The 17,958-nt window shown below is 40.8% G+C and overlaps 1 protein-coding gene across 1 annotated transcript; it reads right to left on the bottom strand.

Annotated features, from left to right (window-relative positions):
* LOC311505515 (phospholipid phosphatase 2-like) lies at positions 1 to 17,690 on the bottom strand. The gene is made up of 7 exons (XM_084569128.1): positions 17,595 to 17,690; positions 17,399 to 17,480; positions 5,684 to 5,835; positions 5,289 to 5,551; positions 3,555 to 3,612; positions 2,665 to 2,841; positions 1 to 1,155 (listed from the first exon to the last, which is right to left on the bottom strand). The coding sequence occupies exons 2-7, from the start codon at positions 17,457 to 17,459 to the stop codon at positions 1,015 to 1,017; spliced, it is 852 nt and encodes a 283-aa protein (XP_084425254.1). The 5' UTR covers positions 17,460 to 17,480; positions 17,595 to 17,690; the 3' UTR covers positions 1 to 1,014.
* Positions 17,691 to 17,958: the final 268 nt, after the last annotated feature.

The following is a 17,958-nucleotide window of genomic DNA, read 5'->3' as shown; positions in this document are numbered from 1 at the left end:
TGCTGGCTAATATTTATGAGGAAACTGCACACACACACACACACACACACACACAGACACAAAAAAAAAATCCAACAACCGACAGGCTGAAGGAAACGCATGATTACATTATGTACAGTTTCACAATAGGTTACACACAATGTTATAAAATTGGAAGGTCTATATTTACTTTGCGGCGGTTCCAAAGGAAAACTGAAAACGTGAGTTTATGGGACGAATTTGTGAAGTTTGTCGCCATAAAACGAACATAGACAAGCCGCCAGCTCGGACAGTTTCGCCATAACGACTTGGCAAAATAGTGGTAATACATTCATATATATTTATATATATAAAAAAAAAAAAAGCTACAAAATTTTTATTAGATACAGTAGTTATAAACAAAATAAAAACGCTAGCACTGTTAATGTGTGCCGCCTCTACACGAGAGGGTAAAACAAAGAGGCAGCTGCGAGGAAAAGTGACAAAAGAAGTTTCAGAGACGAGACAGATACAATCGAGCTCCAGTGTAGATAAAATAATAACCGCCTCACTTGGCTGTGATAAAGTGGGAAAAAGAAAAAAACATTCAGCTTCCAAGGTTTTGTCGCGCCACTCAAGGACAGAGAACTTTTCGATTGGGTTTTGTTTTTTTGAAATTTGACAAATCTCTTTGGAAGTCAGTCACGTTGGAGTTCAGGCTAAATTGTCCCACGCATATCAAACGTTTTACTTGGGATACCAGAAATAATTAAAAAAAATATAAAATATAGATCATCATTACACACTGTAGCACAGAAGCCACATCACAAACGTATCTATCCAACACACCCAAACCTGCAAAACAGACGGAGCAGCGTCTGCTCCAACTGGTTTTGTGAATCTTGAGTTTTCATAGCTGTAAAAATTGTTGTCTCAGAGTCAAATGTGTTGTGTTTTTTTTTTTCTGGTTTGCTTTTTCTGTTCATGTCCTTTGCTCTGCTGTTAGTGTGGGCCCGGGTTAATGGTAGGAGTGGGACGTGAAAGAGCTCGTACAGGTCAGGAGCAGTTGTAGTGGTTCCCGTGCTGCGAGTCCGGAGGCTGCGGGCTCGGTTTGCGCTCGAGGTGCTCGATCTCTGTCACCTCCGTCCGCGTGCAACGCGGGGGGCGCTGCTTGAAGAAGTCGGAAACGTATCGGACCTGAGAGAGTGAGAATGTGTCCCGTTAGAAATCAAGAGTAGACTCGTACGTCCATATTATACCAACGGAGTAAAGTCACACAGATAACGGTAGTAGTCCTAAAAAGAGAGTTGATGCCAGATTCATTACATGGCTATAGTATCTCTGATTTGGTGAGAGCCTTTTTATCTAAAAACAAAAACACAAAGGATCTCCCTAATGTTGCTAGCAAACGCAATCATCTTTAGTCTTTAACCTGCAGTCCAGTCCTACATGAGTTTGTATGATCCTACACTGTAAAACATTTCAAGACATTAAAAACTAAACGAAAGTTCACCTCAACCTGAGGACAACCTCTGTTTCGACTCAAAACTTTAAGTTATAACTAATGGTAATTTTCTTATTGGTGCTATGAGTTAAAACAACTTATTAGGTTACATTATCCACTGAAGAAAACTCATTTTATCTTGTCAAACAAAATCACAAGTCTTCACCGTTTCAACTCACATTTCCAAGTTAAGACCAGTTTAACTATATTCATATAAATTGCCATTTTAAGTTGAGAGCACAAATGTTTTTGCTTCTACTTAGATTTCTCATCTTGACGACTAATGGCAAGTTTAATGTAAACTTCGGACAGATTCATCTCGACAGAAATTTAACATTTGATTTTATTGAGGCCGTTTAGAGAGGAGCCACTTGGAAATTGATTCCTGCTAGGGACACTGGTTCTAAAATCCACCCGTCTATTACGCTTTATATTACGTTGTAATACCGTCCTCTTTTGTAGAGCCATGGCTTCAAAGGGATCGCCGTTTTACAGTAATAGTTCTGTCTAATTAGCTCTTCCTCCTCGTCCTCGTCCTCCTCCTCCTCTTACATCACTTTTTCTCAACTCAAAACTTAAAGAGTTAAACGAGCATTGACCACACAGACAAAACTCACAAGAAGTGAAAACAATGTATTATTTTAAGTTTAGAAAACTTATTAAACCGAGTTCAAAATCAAAAACTTGGCCTGACTATTGGACTTAATGATAAGAAATGCATTCGCCTAACGCAATGGGGCCGTAAAGTTTTACAGTGTATGAAAGGTCATTTTAAATTGAACCTTTCTTACTTTACTTGAGAAGAGAAGTATAATTTAACAGCCTATTATCCGTTTGCATTCAGCCAGTCATGAGTCATTGGTAAGTCATGAATTGGACTGGTGAAGGAAGTAGCCTATGAATAATGGAGGCTACAGACGGAAGTTCATGGATATACCATGAACGTCAACACTGACTGTTGTCCATAAAAGTGCAGGTGTAAATCTTGGCGCTCCAAAACACTAGTTTCCCCACTTATATCTCTCCTGTTTGGGACAACACACCTCAACATTTTGGATTTAAAGAGTTGGCCAAATGAGTGATAAGCTTTTGTCTTTGAGGCTACCTTGGAGGATCCACCAGGCCTTCTGAGGCTGACTAAAATTTAAGGGTTTTCATATGTTATCAACTACAGCCAGTTTCAGAGCTGAAATTAAACTCACATTAAGAACGGCGATGAGGGCTCCCTGCAGCAGTCCAACCAGGACGTCGCTCCAGTGGTGTTTGTAGTCGGAGACGCGCGTGTACCCCACGTACACGGCGAACGCCACCAGGAAGAACTGGATGGTGGGCCGGACCAGTCTGGTCCACTTCCCCCGCATTCTGGCCTGTACGTAGAGCTGCAAGCGCAAAAAAACACAGATGTGGGAACTGGATCGACCAAAAAATAAGTAAATAAATAAATAAAATGATCTTGGTTGCATGCTTAGTGTGTCCCAAGACTTACAAATGTGTAAAATCACAGCTTTAATTCAATGGAAGGCATTTATTTGATCAATCTCTACTGTATATTAACAAAAATAATAAACGCACAAGGCTTTTTCTTACATGTATTCAACACTATATGTAGTTATCTGACTAAAACTTTACCAAAAAAAACTTTATTTGTTCTCCAAACTTATGATTTATTATTTTTTCTCATATAAATGATGGAAATTCATCCTAAAATGTCCCTAATTTAATTTTTTTTTAATGTAATCATATTTCTATCCTTTTCATTGGTCTTGATGCTGAAATGTGTTCAATACTAATCACACTACAGTGATAATATACAGTCTAGCTTTAACACTTAACACTGATTCCTGCTTCAGCCGTCAGTGTAGAAGCTTCAGTACTTCACACCTAAAACCTCCTAACCGGGATTAAACCGTTAAATCCGTCACCTTCCGGCCTTTGTGGCATGTGTAACGTAACAACAATGGTGTTTTTAAAACTGGAGCCGTGTGTCTGCTCCGACCACCTTCCCCTGTTTTGGCTCACTTTGTGCCCGTTTCTGGTAAACAGTAATTTCACGGCACCACAGGGTCTCACGCGATGGAAGACGCACACTCACCGACAGAAAGACCATGCAGTACATCCCAAAGGACGAGTGGCCGGAGTAAAACGATAACCTGAGGGAGGGGAAAAAAAGAACAAAAGACTTTTACTGAAGGCCCATTAGCATTTACCCTTGAAACCCTTAGATTCTGACATCGCATCACAGCAAACTGATAGGTATTAAGTAATCAATCAATTATTGATTAATCACTTTGTGTAACTCTCAATAGACATTTATCATTACTCTTGTATTCATCTATATTATGTGCCAACTTTTGATGTTCTCCGTTCTTTTTTTATTAACAAGAGTAGTCAGATTTATGCAGAAACTGATCAATGCATCAAAATACAATTTGCTTAAAGGATAATATCCACTCTGTCCATCCATCCATCCATGTGGAAACGATCCATTAAAGGGGAACTACTGTTTTTTACAACCTGGACCTTATTTCTGACATAAAATACGATCGTTTAATCACCCATACAACTTTGGTGTCATTTGGAGTCATTCGGACGATATTTAGATCCGCACATATCCATATAGTGGGAGTGAATGGGGCACCGAAACGCAGCCTCTAAATAACGCATTATCTGCCGCGAAACTCGTTCATTTCACCAATATTTTGTTATGATACCCTAGTGCTATCCCCGTTGAGTCCGGAGTTACCCGTTATCATCATCTGGGGTCTGTAGATTGACCTACTAACCTCTGACCTGGATGATGTCATCTCTTAGCGCCGTGCGTACCCTGCGCGGCTTGTTTACCTGTAATTTGCTACTGCTATTTTTTTGCAACATGGCTGAAATTTTTTCTAATTCTGAGGTTGTGGACAATTTTGTTTATGATGGACGTCCTTATCGTTTTGAGTATACGGATGAAGAGCTCGTTGAAAGGAGGATGTGGAGGCAGAGAGAGGAACAGCTGGCCAAAGAACAACAAACCGCTGCACATCCGTGAATAGATAACAGGTAACTCCGGACTCAACGTGGAATAGCACTAGCATATCATAACAAAATATTGGTGAAATGAACAAGTTTCGCAGCAGATTATGCGTTATTTAGAGGCTGCGTTTCGGTGCCCCAGTCACTCCCACTATATGGATATATGCAGATTTAAATATCGTTATATAGGTGAGGAAACAATCGTATTTTATGCCAGAAATAAGGTCCAGGTTGTAAAAAAAACTGTAGTTCCCCTTTAAAAGACTAAAATTAAGGATTTATTTTTTTTTTTTTTGCGTATTCCAGCTTCTCAAAAGTGACAATTGAATTGTGTCATTGTAAATAAGCTAAACAGATTACGGTTAGTAATAATACATTCGTTTTTTATACATATGGTGTGCCGTTTTTCTTACCCACTAAATATTTCTAGCTAAACTTTTTAAACTGTATCTGGCATGAAAATTTCATATCAAAGATTTATAAAGGGACAATTAGTTGATAAATATGAGCTGTTAACTACGAGAATCGGTGCACCAAGTATTGAAAGTAATAGGAATACTAAAATACTAATAACCATGTACACTCTTGATCTGATTGCTTTCCTTTGGTTGGAATCAATACATACAGTGTTTTCAAATTTCCGGCAGATTCAATGCTCATGAGTGAGAGGAACGACTCATAAATCTTCTATTTTTTGAGGCACGTACAAACATTTAAATCCACAGTTTTGTTGGAAACTCCAATATCCCCACATTAATCTGGCTGACAACATTTTGTCCACATAAAGCAAGGTGTTGAGTCGGCCTACCTGGATTCAGTCACATTGCGCGGGTTCCCGGTGCAGTTGATCTGCAGCATGTATCCGTTGCAGCTGGCTGGCGCGCACACGGACAAGAAGTTCGGACGGGGGCGACCTATGGTGAACTTGGCCAGGTCGGTCAGCGACTGGCTGACGGCTGCTCCAAAGAGGTAGGTGCCCACCACCTTGTAGAGGGCCGACAGGTACTGGTTGAACTGGGAATTGGAGTGCAGACGATTGGTGTGGACCAGATAGGCCTCACCTGTAGTGATCTGTGGGGTGAAAGGGCGAGAAGCGTGATCGTTCACATTGGAGAACGGTGTGTGTGTGTGTGTGTGTGTGTGTGTGTGTGTGTGTGTGGTCCGTAGGGAAAGGTTAAAGGCAGGCGGGAGGCCGGGACTCACAATGACTATGGAGCAGGTGATGGTGACCGCAGCCATGGCTCCATGAGAGATGGTGTCTCTCCTGTAGGGATAGCTGATACTCGTGTCATCGCAGTAGATTCCTCTCTGGTAAGGACTGAACATCAGCGTGAGGATGGCTGAAGGTAGAGCCGCTGGGATGAAAATAAAAAAAAGACAGTCTGAATAATGTTTTTCAAGCACAACCTGCACTTTAGTTTGAAATCAAAATAACACAGTGACGTATTAAAACCTTTCTGATAAATGCGTGACACAATAGGAATGATAAAGTAATCAAAGCCCGGAAAATAAGAAGTTATTTTGCAGCGTTTTTGTGCCGAATCCGCACAAATGCACAGTCCAGTTTAGAGATTTGTTATTTGATATTCAGCTGAATAAAAGACAAACAAGCACTTCCTCTTCACAAACGAAACATCCTGCAGATAAGAGAAACAATTTATGGGACTGTACCCTGTACGTATACCTAAAAATAAAACAGCTGGACTGCATATATCTGCAAATACAGCACTAAATCACGGGGTGGCTATGAACGGAGTTTTGAGTGAGTGATTTTTCTATTTAAAACCGACTTCAGAGTTGAGTTACTGTCGCTGGAAGTTAATGCGGGCATTGAAACCACAATACTGCAGTGTCTTGGCCCCCACGATGCGTTATAGGAGCAGGGGGTCCATCCTGAGAGCAGCTCGGAGTCTCCTCGCTCTGGTCTGACAAGTGAACTCCAGCGGCTCAGGAAACAGCTAAGAACACACCGATGGTCTTCATGCTTCTGCCTTGTGAATGAATTTGTCAACAGCGGAGGCAGCAGCAGCAGCAGCAGCTTCACCTCCGCGGGTCACATTCACTCTCGATGGAGGAACTTCCCCCATCGGCATGGAAACGCGCGGGACAAGACGGCCGTGACCTTCAACTTTCGGGGCACCGTTTACACTACGAAGGGCCTGGGAGCCGAGGACTAGGCTAGAGCACACACTCGCAAACCCGCTCGGACACAAGCTCCTGACTGATGAAGAGAGTTTTAACGCGTAGAAGTTTTAAGACAGTATTTACAGGGCTGGAATGACAACTAGTATGCGTCTGTGCTTTTGTGAAAGACAGATAAACTTTCTCGTAGCGCAAACAGAAACCGTCAGAGCAGTGCAGCAGCAGGAGGAGGAGGAGGACATAAATCTGTCCCCTAAATCTGAGCAGGACAATAGTCCAATCTATGGGGCTAATGTCACAAACTTTCTACGCTACCACTTTTAAATAGTTTTCCTGTTTTCAAGAACTTCCTGCCAAAGTGCTGAAGCTACTAGCTAACGGAGAGGAAGGGATGGAGTTTGTTTTTTCAAGCCGGGGCTGTATATTTATGGGGCAATGTCATAAGAGTTGATCGTTACCAACAGATTGCTTCCTTCCTCCAGAGTGGGACGCAGACATAAAAACATGCGACACAGGTGACTTTGGGAGACTGATGGCATGTGAATGTATGAGGATGTTCATGAAAAGGTGGTCATCATGTCTGAGATCATGCTGTCAGGTATGAACATTTACAAAAACGATTCAGGAACAACTCAAAAAAACATGATAAAACATCACAAGGTCTTGACCTGGCCTCCAAATTCACTAGATCCCAAACTGATCAAGTGGTAGTGAGGCCCCTCCCCTCAACCCATAGGACCCAAAGGCCCCCACTAACAACAATCTGTTACCAGACACCACAGGACACCCTCAGAAGGCCCATGTCCATCCTCTGATGAGTCACAACTCTTTTGGAGGCACAAGGGAGACCTACACTACATTAGGCGCAAGATTATCATGCATAGGCCCAACACAGTGCAGCTACAACACATATATATATATACACACACACACACACACACACACACAAACACACATTTTGAATGCTGTTCAAGAAAATATGATCATCTCAGATGGGAAGAGAAATCTGACACTACTTCTCCTTTTTCAAGTTATTAAATTGCATGTTTATTTTGACACTTCTGTAGAATTTGGTTCCTTTTTATGCTCAGCCTTCAGGTTAATTTGGTACTTTTTAGGTACTTCTGTCACGAAATTAAGGCTTAAATGACAAATGATCTGTCACCATCTCCAAACAAGTGCCACGAACGAATGCTTGATGATGAGCGGTTTACTCATTAAAGAGAAATTACCGTCATGGGAGGGAGCCCTCCCTTTGCTCGTCACATCTCAGAGTTCATTATTCCAGCAGGTCAAGCGTGCTCCAAGCTGCCCTTTGAAGTGAGGTCTGATTAGTGTTTATTCTGCAGGGTGCAGGGATAACATTTAGATAAGAGACTGCTTGTTTGACACAAGTCTCCAGTGGCTACACACCGACGGGGCGTTGATGTGTATGGACGGAGTTGGGCTAGGGCCTTCAAAACATACACGGTGGTAAGCGCCGCTACGCTTGTTTAACCAGTGGGGAAGTCGATCCCCCTTCGTATCGAACTTTTCTCTAGCCCGTGGAGAGTTCCTATTATCTGAGAAGGGCTGGCTGTTTTTATCTGCTCTGTTATTACAGAAGGTCTGGTATGTTTTTATAGGCCAGTGTTGGTGGGACAGCTTCCCCTAACAGAGGCTGGGTCAATCTGGGCGAACAGAGATTACCTAAATATACACAAATTGCTGAAGAAAGACGTTATTAAAAGATGAGATAAAAGAAGATTTTAAATTCTGCCTTCATTGTGGTCTTATCACCAACTATCCGTTTTCATTCTGCCTAATGTAGACTATCCAAAAAGCATTTTTTAAAAAAAAAAAAAGGCAACTGGACTTGTAGAGTATTTTTGAGAAGATGTTTCACCACTCATCTGAGTAGCTTTTCAGTTCTAGGGGACTGGTGGGAAGTTTGAGGTTTAAAAGGAAACTCTGTGGGTAACCCATCAGAAACTAGCTTGTTTGTGTAAACAACCATGAACTGGTGCATTTAATTTCCGTTATAAAGGTTAGATACTTACGTGTCGTTGAGGGGGGACGGTTTGTCCTTGTCTTCTTGCCCTATGAATGGTGCTCTAAAGACTCATTATCAGTCAGTCTCTCCAGTCTCAAGGTGTGAATAGGGTTGAAACTTCTTGAGGATAAAAGTTAAAACTGTATTGTAAATTGACGGCAGGTTAAATTTCGGTCCACCTCCTCTGTTAGGTTTTTCCAATCCGACATAGATGGCTTCTTTAACTCCTCTTTCAAACCATCAGTCTTCTCTGGCTAAGATTTAGACGTTATCTTCAAAGGATTGTCCTTTATCTTTCAGGTGTAGGTGGACCGCTGAGCCATGTCCTGATGAGCTGGCTCTCCTGTGTTGGTACATGCGTTTGTGGATGAGTTGTTTGGTTTCTCCAACGTACAAGTCTGTACAATCTTCACTGCACTGAACAGCATAAACCACACTACTCCTTTTCTTTCTGCCTAGGTGTTTTGTCTTTAGGGTGTTTGTATTACAGAGTTTCCTATTTAAACCTCAAACTTCCCACCGGTCCCCTAGAACTGAAGAAGCTACTCGGATGAGTGGTGAAACACGTCTTCTCAAAAACTCTACAAGTCCAGTTGGATGCCTGAGAACCTTCACAGACCTAATGTAGATTACTTTTTAAAAGTCTTCATTGTATCACATTATTATTCCTACATGTATGTTGTCGTATTAAAACAACTTATAAAACAGAAGAAAATGACGACAAGTTCAACTGTGGTCTTCATCAAGATAGGTGCTCACTATTCTTATCGCAGATCTCGAGAGAGAAAATAACTGTTCTCATTTATTAGAGGATGACGCTCTGATGTCTCAACCAAAGCCAGATTTATGGTTCCGTTCTCAGAGTATCCCGTCTGTACCAGGAACGAGCCTATCTGGTGGGAGGCGTCCGATGGTCGAAACCTGGAAGACAGCCTGTTTTTGTTCTTTCAAGCTGAACACAATTGTGGTTCCGTAAAGAACAAAAACATTAGATTCGACATTGTTTCTGTGTTTCCCATCGGGTTTTGCCATGTACGTAACATCTTGACCTTGAAAAGAAAGGGTTTGACTAATGTCTCTAAACAGCTGTCTGCAAATTAATCTGCAGAACGTGCAGCCAAGAGTTCAGATTCAGATCATTTGTCAAGCAAATGCCTTAAAGTAGACCCGTTTTAAACTGCTAACTGAGTGTAAACTTGCTAGACCAACACACTTGACCCCGATATCCGTTAACTACATCGGTAGCTCTGAAAAACACGCGTCACTGCCCCCAGACGACACCGGATGGGCTCAACAATTGTTTTAGATACAGTTTTCATTCTACAAGTCCTTAGATTGACAGCAACAACTATGATTAACAGGAGCTATTAGTCTTGCTTGCCCAAAATGTTGCAGCCCCATTGTGCATCAGGGACATATTGTATTTTAAACAATATCCAAATAGTTTTAGAGATTATCAGCACAGTTATCAGATTTTTTGTCTCTTATTCTTTGCTTCTTTATTACCGTCTTCCTTCCTTTCTTTCTTTTCTCCTTTCCCGTCCCTCCTCGGATCCTTCCTATGCTTCTTTAACTCATGTAAATATCTGAGGCAGGCGTTCACCTGAATCCTAACATTTTCCAATGCATCTTTTTAAATCGGTTTTTACTACAAGACATTATGTTGTAATGAAAAACTTGTTTCATCCTACTCCGACATTTTATATGTAGCTGCCGAGTTTTACTTTCTCTTTAAACCTTTATGGTTGCGAACAATGTAAAAAGTGGCTCCAGTCTCTTTTCTGAAGAGGCAAACAAACACACAAAAGTTTCTGCTGACTTGCGGTCTTCAGTAACAAAACGTCCACAGGAGAGATAAAAAAAAAAAAAAAAAAAAAAAAAAAAAGGGAAGAAGGGAAAGTATTGTTTTACGCTTTCATAATCTCTTCTGGCTAGAGCGCAACCCTGATTCCACTCTGAGAAAATAAACATAATGGAATTTGGGATCAGACGCAAGTACAACTTCCCCTTGACCTCTGACCCCGCAGGAAGGGGGAAAGTGTTCCTGTTATTCAGCTACGGAGAACGGCGGCCAAAGCGCATGCCGAGGCCTCCCCGAGCTCAGACGGTTTCGGTGGGAACAGAACCGGGAGCAGGTAATGCCGATGTATGCGGGCGTTTGTCTGAGGTTTAAAAGTGTCTGACCTCAACAGACTGTGAGATCTGTGTGTCTGCCGGGCGACCTCACAGTTTGTTGGCGGACAGGGGTTTGTGTATGCTGCTCCACATCACACCGAGGTGGTCAGAAAACCAATATTTAACATGTGAAGGCTTTCTTTTGGTTATATTGGCAGCTTTTAAAACTTCATTGCTGTGTGTGTTTTTTATTTAAATGCACCACATTCCCAAGACGTTAACAGCAATGTTGATCTCACTCTGTTTTCTTTCTATGATTTCCTCCTTAGATGAGGAAGGTTTACATATTTTTGTCCACACTGTCTGTAAGGTAACATCCAACTCCCCCACTTTTTTCCTTCCACCGGTTAATCATCCGCTAAAACCAGAAAAAAATAAAACTGCAAATAAAGTGCATCACTTCCTTTGTGGCCAGTGACTTTTCCTGGGAAAGTCCTAGAGAACTCTTGTTGATACAGAGCCTTCCCTTACAAAGGAAAAACAGCAGATTCTTATTGTAAAGCCGCCAAAAAAAGTGGATTTTGTTAGCTTTAGAAAAGAGTCAGGCTAGCCGTTTCCTGTCTTTTTCCTAAGCTAAGCTAGCCAGTGAGTCCAGCTGTACTGTGCAGACATGGGAGACGTGTCATTTAAAAAGTGAAAATGCTTTTAAGTTTAGATTTTGACTAGCAGAACCTGTCCAACACCTTTCATTGTATGCACTGACTTGCACAGTACATTCATTCTAAAAACATCTATTGTACTATAGTATAATGTTAAGTATACTAAAGGCTCCTGTAAAAGGTCAGTTAAGACTATATATTAGACCATTTCAGAAAGACTTCTCATCAGTGAACATAATTTAACACTAAAAATCATGTGTTTTTATAATTAAAGTCAGTTTTAAGTTCTTGCTGCAAAGTTTGCAGAAGTTTGCAGCCAAAGCCAACAATAACTTCAACCTGCGAAATATCTACCGCCCACATTTTGGGAGATCTTATCTTCTTTACCGATGTGTGCCTCTGACCTTTAATCAAACGCAAAGAATACAGAAAAAATTCTTCCTCTCTTACATGAAACCACAGCAGAACTGCCAAAACCACAGAGGTTAACAGACATCACGTATGTCAACCGAAACGCACGTCTCTCTTCCATTTTCGCACAAGAATGTCAGGGAGCAGAAGTCAACGCTTCTCACTTGACTTTGACACGTATTTGACAGAAGCAGTTACTCTGGGTGTGGGTGTGCGTTATAACAGTTGGAGGAGCATCTCATACATGTCGGCAAATTGTTAAAATGGCACATAAATAACATTTGGCTGATACAAACAACAACAGCTGTACACAACTGTTCAAATGCTGCTTTGGTCCTAGTTTTGCAAAGGGTGGTATGCAGGAAAACAAAATACACAAGGAAGGCAGTTTAATTTTCTTATTGTTAATTCTCAGCTTGGCAAAACATTATTTTTGTGCCATTACCAACCATTGCCACGTCATTTTATACGCTCAGAGCTGAAATTATTAGTCAAATAATCTGATAATCCATTCCATCAGAAAAATAATCTGCAAATATCTTGACGCAGATTAATTATTTGAATATTTAAGATGAAAAACTTGTAATAATATGGAAATATTTGCTATTTTCTATGACAGTACATTGATTCCGTTTAGGTTTTGGATACTGTTAGATGTCTTAAGACTTATCACCTTGGGCTCTGGGAGCTTGAGATGAGTTATATAAGGACGTAACAATCAATTAATCATGAAAATTATCAATTAACTTTACATATGCACAAATTTATTATATTTTTGTGTGTTTATTTAATGACATAACAGTAGGATTATATATATATATATATATATATATAAAAAACACCAGCAGCATAAATGGAATTTGAAAACTTTCATTGTGAATGTTCCCTTTTTATTTGCACCACACTTAAACACCACTTTAGCACCATCTCACCGCCCTTTGCCCTTCACCAACACCCTCTTTTAGTTTACAGCTGTTAATTTATTGATTAAATATTAATATAAAACTGCTGCTCTCCATTTTAGGAATATATGTGGAAATAAACTGTTTAAGCGCCACAAACTGTTTCCAAACTGCCCGAGATCGCTAAAACCATACTGGTGGTTCTGTTCTTTAGCTATATTAAACAAATAAGACTTCCCAGAGTCACGTTAATGACTGCAACCTCAGTGACTTCTGCATAGCTGAAATGTGCAGTAACAGCTGGGCTCGCTCGCGCTGACAGACAGCTGGAACGACTGCAGCTCACTTCAGAGTGTTTTAATGAGTAAAACTGAGGCAAACTACATTAAAACAAGCTGATGGCAGTGACTTCAGACACGTCCCCCCACACGCTGTTCAGCTTTGGGTTATAAACAATCGTTGCAGGAGTTCATTTGCTTTCTTGCTGAGAGATGTATTGGGGAAAAATTACAGCATTCTCACATCTGTACTATAAATGCGACACTAGTTAGGCAACAGTTAGCTTAAGTTAGCATAAAGCCAGGAAATATATCTTGTACATCCTTGCAAATGTGTCATATGCAGGAAAACAAAAGACACAAGGAAAGCGAAAAGGGAAAAGGCAAGCCGTTTCCTTTTTGTGCTAAGCTAATTGTTCCCTGGCTAGCTTTACGTTTAGTGTACATTTATGTGAGTGGTGTACGTTTTTCTCATTTAACTCTTGGCAAGAAAGTTTAACAATTATGTCTCTTTGAGAAACCATCCAGCTGACTATTTTTTTTGCTAAAATAAGTCAAGCTAGACTATCTCCTGACTAGCTTCATATTTACTTTAAGAAACGTTTTAGCTGACAGTTTCCAGTTTTTTGCGAAGCTAAGCTAGGCTAATTGTTTCCTGACGAGCTATACTCTCTGTAAAAAAGTGCTCTCGTTTAACTTTTGACAAAAAAGTGAACAAATCTATTTCTAAAAACTCAAACTATTCATTTATCAATTGTGCTTCTTGCTTCCCATTTTTTGGTAAACAAAGCTAAGCTAAGTCGACAGCTGCTAGCTAGCTTCATATTTACGTTACATGTGCTAGAGTGGGGTCTTTTTTCTCATTTAACACTGGCAAGACAGCAAACAAGTGCATATTCAAAATGTAAAACTAATCCTATAACTGAAACTTTTTTTTGGCTTAGCCATGTTCTCCTTTCTAGCATCATATCAACTATACATTTATGACAGCTGTATCCCCGTTTCTCATGTGACACTTACAAGAAAGCAAAAAATCCATAATGTAAAACAAATCTTTTAACAATTATGCTTCTTCAAAGAGGTTTAGCTGACAGTTTCCAGGTTTTTGCTAAGGTAGCTATGCTAGGTTAAATCAAATGTATATAATAACTGTACAGCTATGAGTGCCTCATTCAACTCTTGGGAAATAAAAAAAATGAACAAATGCACGGTTTCCAAAACGTCAAATTACTCATTTAACAACTGCCCTTCTTACTAAGCCTTCTCATTCACAGTTCCCTTTTTTGGCTAAAATGGCTAGCTTCAAATTTAGTGGTATCACTTTCTAATTTAAATTTTGGCATGAATGCGAACCAGTCTATTTTCAAAATCTTAAACTATTGCCTCAATCATTATGCTTTAGTAAGACCCTCTAGCTGCCCGTTTCCAGTTATTGTTAAGTTAAGCTAAGCTAAGCTAACTGTCTCTTGTTTACTGCACAGATACGAGAGTAGTATCGTTTAAATTAAACTCTTGACAAGTTAAGTGAACAAACAGTTCAAAGTTTATCTGTTTTCAGGAACTAATGACGTTACCACTTGAAACTTTTTGTAGCTTTCACATGAATTCCCATTTAATGAGCTCATGTTTGAAGGCACTGATAAGGGAGCGCTGTCAGTTTTCTTTTTTAAGCCTTAGCAAGAAAGTATTAAGTATATTTCCAAAATGTCAAACAACTCCTGCACCCATTATTTGTCCTTTAAAAAAAAAATTTAAAAAAAATTCCTGTATGACAGTTTGCATGTTTTTGCCAAGATAAACTAATGGCAGGATTCTGGTTGCATCTTCATAGTGTGCAGATGTGAGAGAGGGACTGATCTTCTCATCCAGCTCTTGGCAAGAGAGCAAAATAAGTACATGACTACATACATAAAATTCATGTACGTTGTGCTGTCCTGAAAGTGTCAGAAATATTCAGATTGTCCAGATACGCCACGTTTTAGACACATAAAGACCCTCCATATGTTAATTTTTACATTCCTGACTCACAGCTGAGAGTAAAAACTGACTGCTCTGTATTCGATCTGTTCATGACGAAGTGGAGGTCCGTGCTTTTCGTGTGCGAGCAAGTGATCGTTGTGTTGTGCTGTTATGTAGTCTACATGCATCTCCTGTGTGGCAGGATGGGGGTCTGACTGCAGAGAGGAAGAGGGAGGAATAAAACGCAACAGATCAGTTACAATCTGGAGATTCAGCACATTCCTGCCGCGTCACACTCAATCGTACACGCTCGCACAGACACGCAACTTAAAAGTTCTGCAACTGAGGCGGATAAAATCCGACGATGGTTTACTCTAGCGCGCAGATTAACAGCAGATTACCGCTTTGTGGAGGAGAGCGCAATCAAATGACAAACAAGGGAGGAGGAAAACAAAGGCTCAGGACATTTTAAACAATCAGATAAATGAAGTGTTGGTCTTTTCTGAGTCTTTGAGGCGCTTCATTAACTCATCTTTCAGATAAAAACTGTAAATACTTGACGCTCTCAGCTTCTCAGACAAGACAATTTGATGCTTTTCTACGTGTGAAACACATTAAACTGACTATTTTAGGGTTTGGGGCAGTATTTTGATGGTTTCAATCTGGTCTAGGGCAAGTGATGCTTCATCCCGCGGTCATGACATGAATAATATGAAAATAGTCCATCACAGTTTGCACATTATGTCTCAATTTGTCCAAAAATAAACTGCCTAATACTGAGATTTTCAATTTACTTTAAGTGGCATTAAAAATCAGCAAATTCGCAGTCAGATTATTTTCACTGTGACACAGATTTTTTATCATCGACCGCATCAGAGGGGCGCTGGGAAATCTAAAGAGATGACTCCTTTCCTTTTGGCAAAAGCCTCATGACTAAAATCCCACAAGTCTCACTTTCACGCAGCCGACCGCAAGAAGGAAGACAAAAAAAAAAATAGTTTGCCAAGTGAGAACACTTAAGTTGACTAATCATTATCATCACCAGCTGAAAACGATGCCTCATCTCTGATTTCACAACTGCACTGTTCCATGCCAGGAGCAGAGGAAAGATAACTCCCTTACTAAACCAGCTAAACAATGAGAAATTTCCCTTCACTCCTGCAAGGTTTTACCAAGTATTTTGTCTTCGACTACAGGAGCATGCGGGGCGTTGACGGTGGACTTCTCTAAAGGTGCACACAGGCATGAATCTTGAGTGCAGAACGGTTATTATCATTCCTCCCTGTCAGTCAACAGCTGGGTCCACCACTGGATGCAAAAAAAAAAAAAAAAAGAAGCACACACATGAACACAAATGCTTTAACTACCAGTGATCCTCGCAGCATTCCCCAGGAGCTGATCTCTGGTTTCAACCCCCACCCCTCCATCTCTCTGTCCTTAAATGCATCTGCAAAATCTGAAGTGAGAATCGTCCGTCAGCGCCGCGGTGTTGGAAAAATGAGACGATCTGACACCGACACCTGGAAGAGACCTTTGTGTCGCTCTCGGAGAGCAGAGCAAGTCACAACAGGCCATTTTGTTCCCTGTGCAGGATTCACACTCAGGAGCCTCAACAGTTGCTCACACACAACACACAAACACACACCTGGCTTATAATTTCCAAAACAGGATTTAAACTATCGCAGAGATTCAGTGACGGTAATCCTTGCTCATCTTCCTTACTCAAAGAGAAAGGGTAACATGGGCACAGGAGGAAGAAGCATTTCTCATAAAGGAACCAAGAAAAGGTCTCAACAGACTGCACTTTCTGGCTGCTTACACCCGACTGAGCCTGCCCTGTCAAAACACAAGCTCTGTGACAGCAGATAAGATAACGCATGTCCTGTATTAACCCAAACTACTTTGGTGAAGAAATCAGTGGCACCCAGCGATCAACAAATGTCCCATCAGCAGTTCTTACTCAATGTTGGAAAATGTTCAATTTGGCTTGTTTGAACAAGATAGAGAGCGAGGATGATTTGGAAAGGAGATGTTATCTACATGAAGTCGCTGCCAGGTCCTCGTGGTTTTTACAACAGAGCAAATTCACTTTTTCACCTTAAGAGAAAGTGGTTTATTTTTTAAAAAGAGAGCAACTTCCAGGCCTAAAATCACTTCATCAATCACACCTGAGGCAACAGGAGTGTCAGTACTAGATCTATAAATCAGATGTGTCTGTTGTGCAATCCCGTGCGCAAGTACAATAAAAGTTGGTTTTACATAACACTTTGGAGTTATATTACTGACTGATCACCGGACGCGTGAGTTACCATTGACATTAAATAAGCCAAAGTCTGAAACTAATCACATTTTCAGCCATATTGTCAAGAGAGAGAGGGGGGGGAGGAGGAGGAGGAGGAAGGGCAAGGGTAGTCACTCACCGACAAACACACAAAGAATATCCACCACGATCAGAATCCGCTTCTTCCCTTGCTCTGGCATGTTTCCTCCGACCCCGCGTCACTTTCATATAGAAAGCGTGATTTTAAAAAAACAAAAAAAGCAAACGGCAGAGTTGTGATGTTAAAAAAAAAGTATATGTGTATATGTAACTTGTGTAACTGCAGCCAAATCTACCTGCTCGCTCTTCCGGCTCTGCTTCAGTGTCTACCTGCCCGCCTCTCCGTGTCTGCCTGCACTGCGCTGGTTCAGGTGAGCAGCGAGAGGAGGTCGATCCGGCGTCTGTCCCGCCTATTTACGCACGGGGGCGCGTCTATCAATCCAAGCGAGGAGCAGAACTTCCCGACATTATCTCCGTGGAAAAGAGTGGGAAAACCCCAACACTTTCTCTCTTCACTTTGGATTTGAGAAACTAAATATTAGCAGAGACCATTACCGACACTGTGTGGCTACTTTTTCAGGGAAAAAGCATGACGCACCAAAAACAGCAGACCCAGTGACCAAGAGTTTTCATTAACGCTGTATTTTAAAGTTTTAAAGT

This window comes from Chelon labrosus (assembly GCF_963514085.1).
Source record: "Chelon labrosus genome assembly, chromosome: 20".
Taxonomy (NCBI): domain Eukaryota; kingdom Metazoa; phylum Chordata; class Actinopteri; order Mugiliformes; family Mugilidae; genus Chelon; species Chelon labrosus.
Note: the sequence above shows the minus strand (reverse complement) of the source record. Positions and strands in the feature narration are given on the sequence as shown.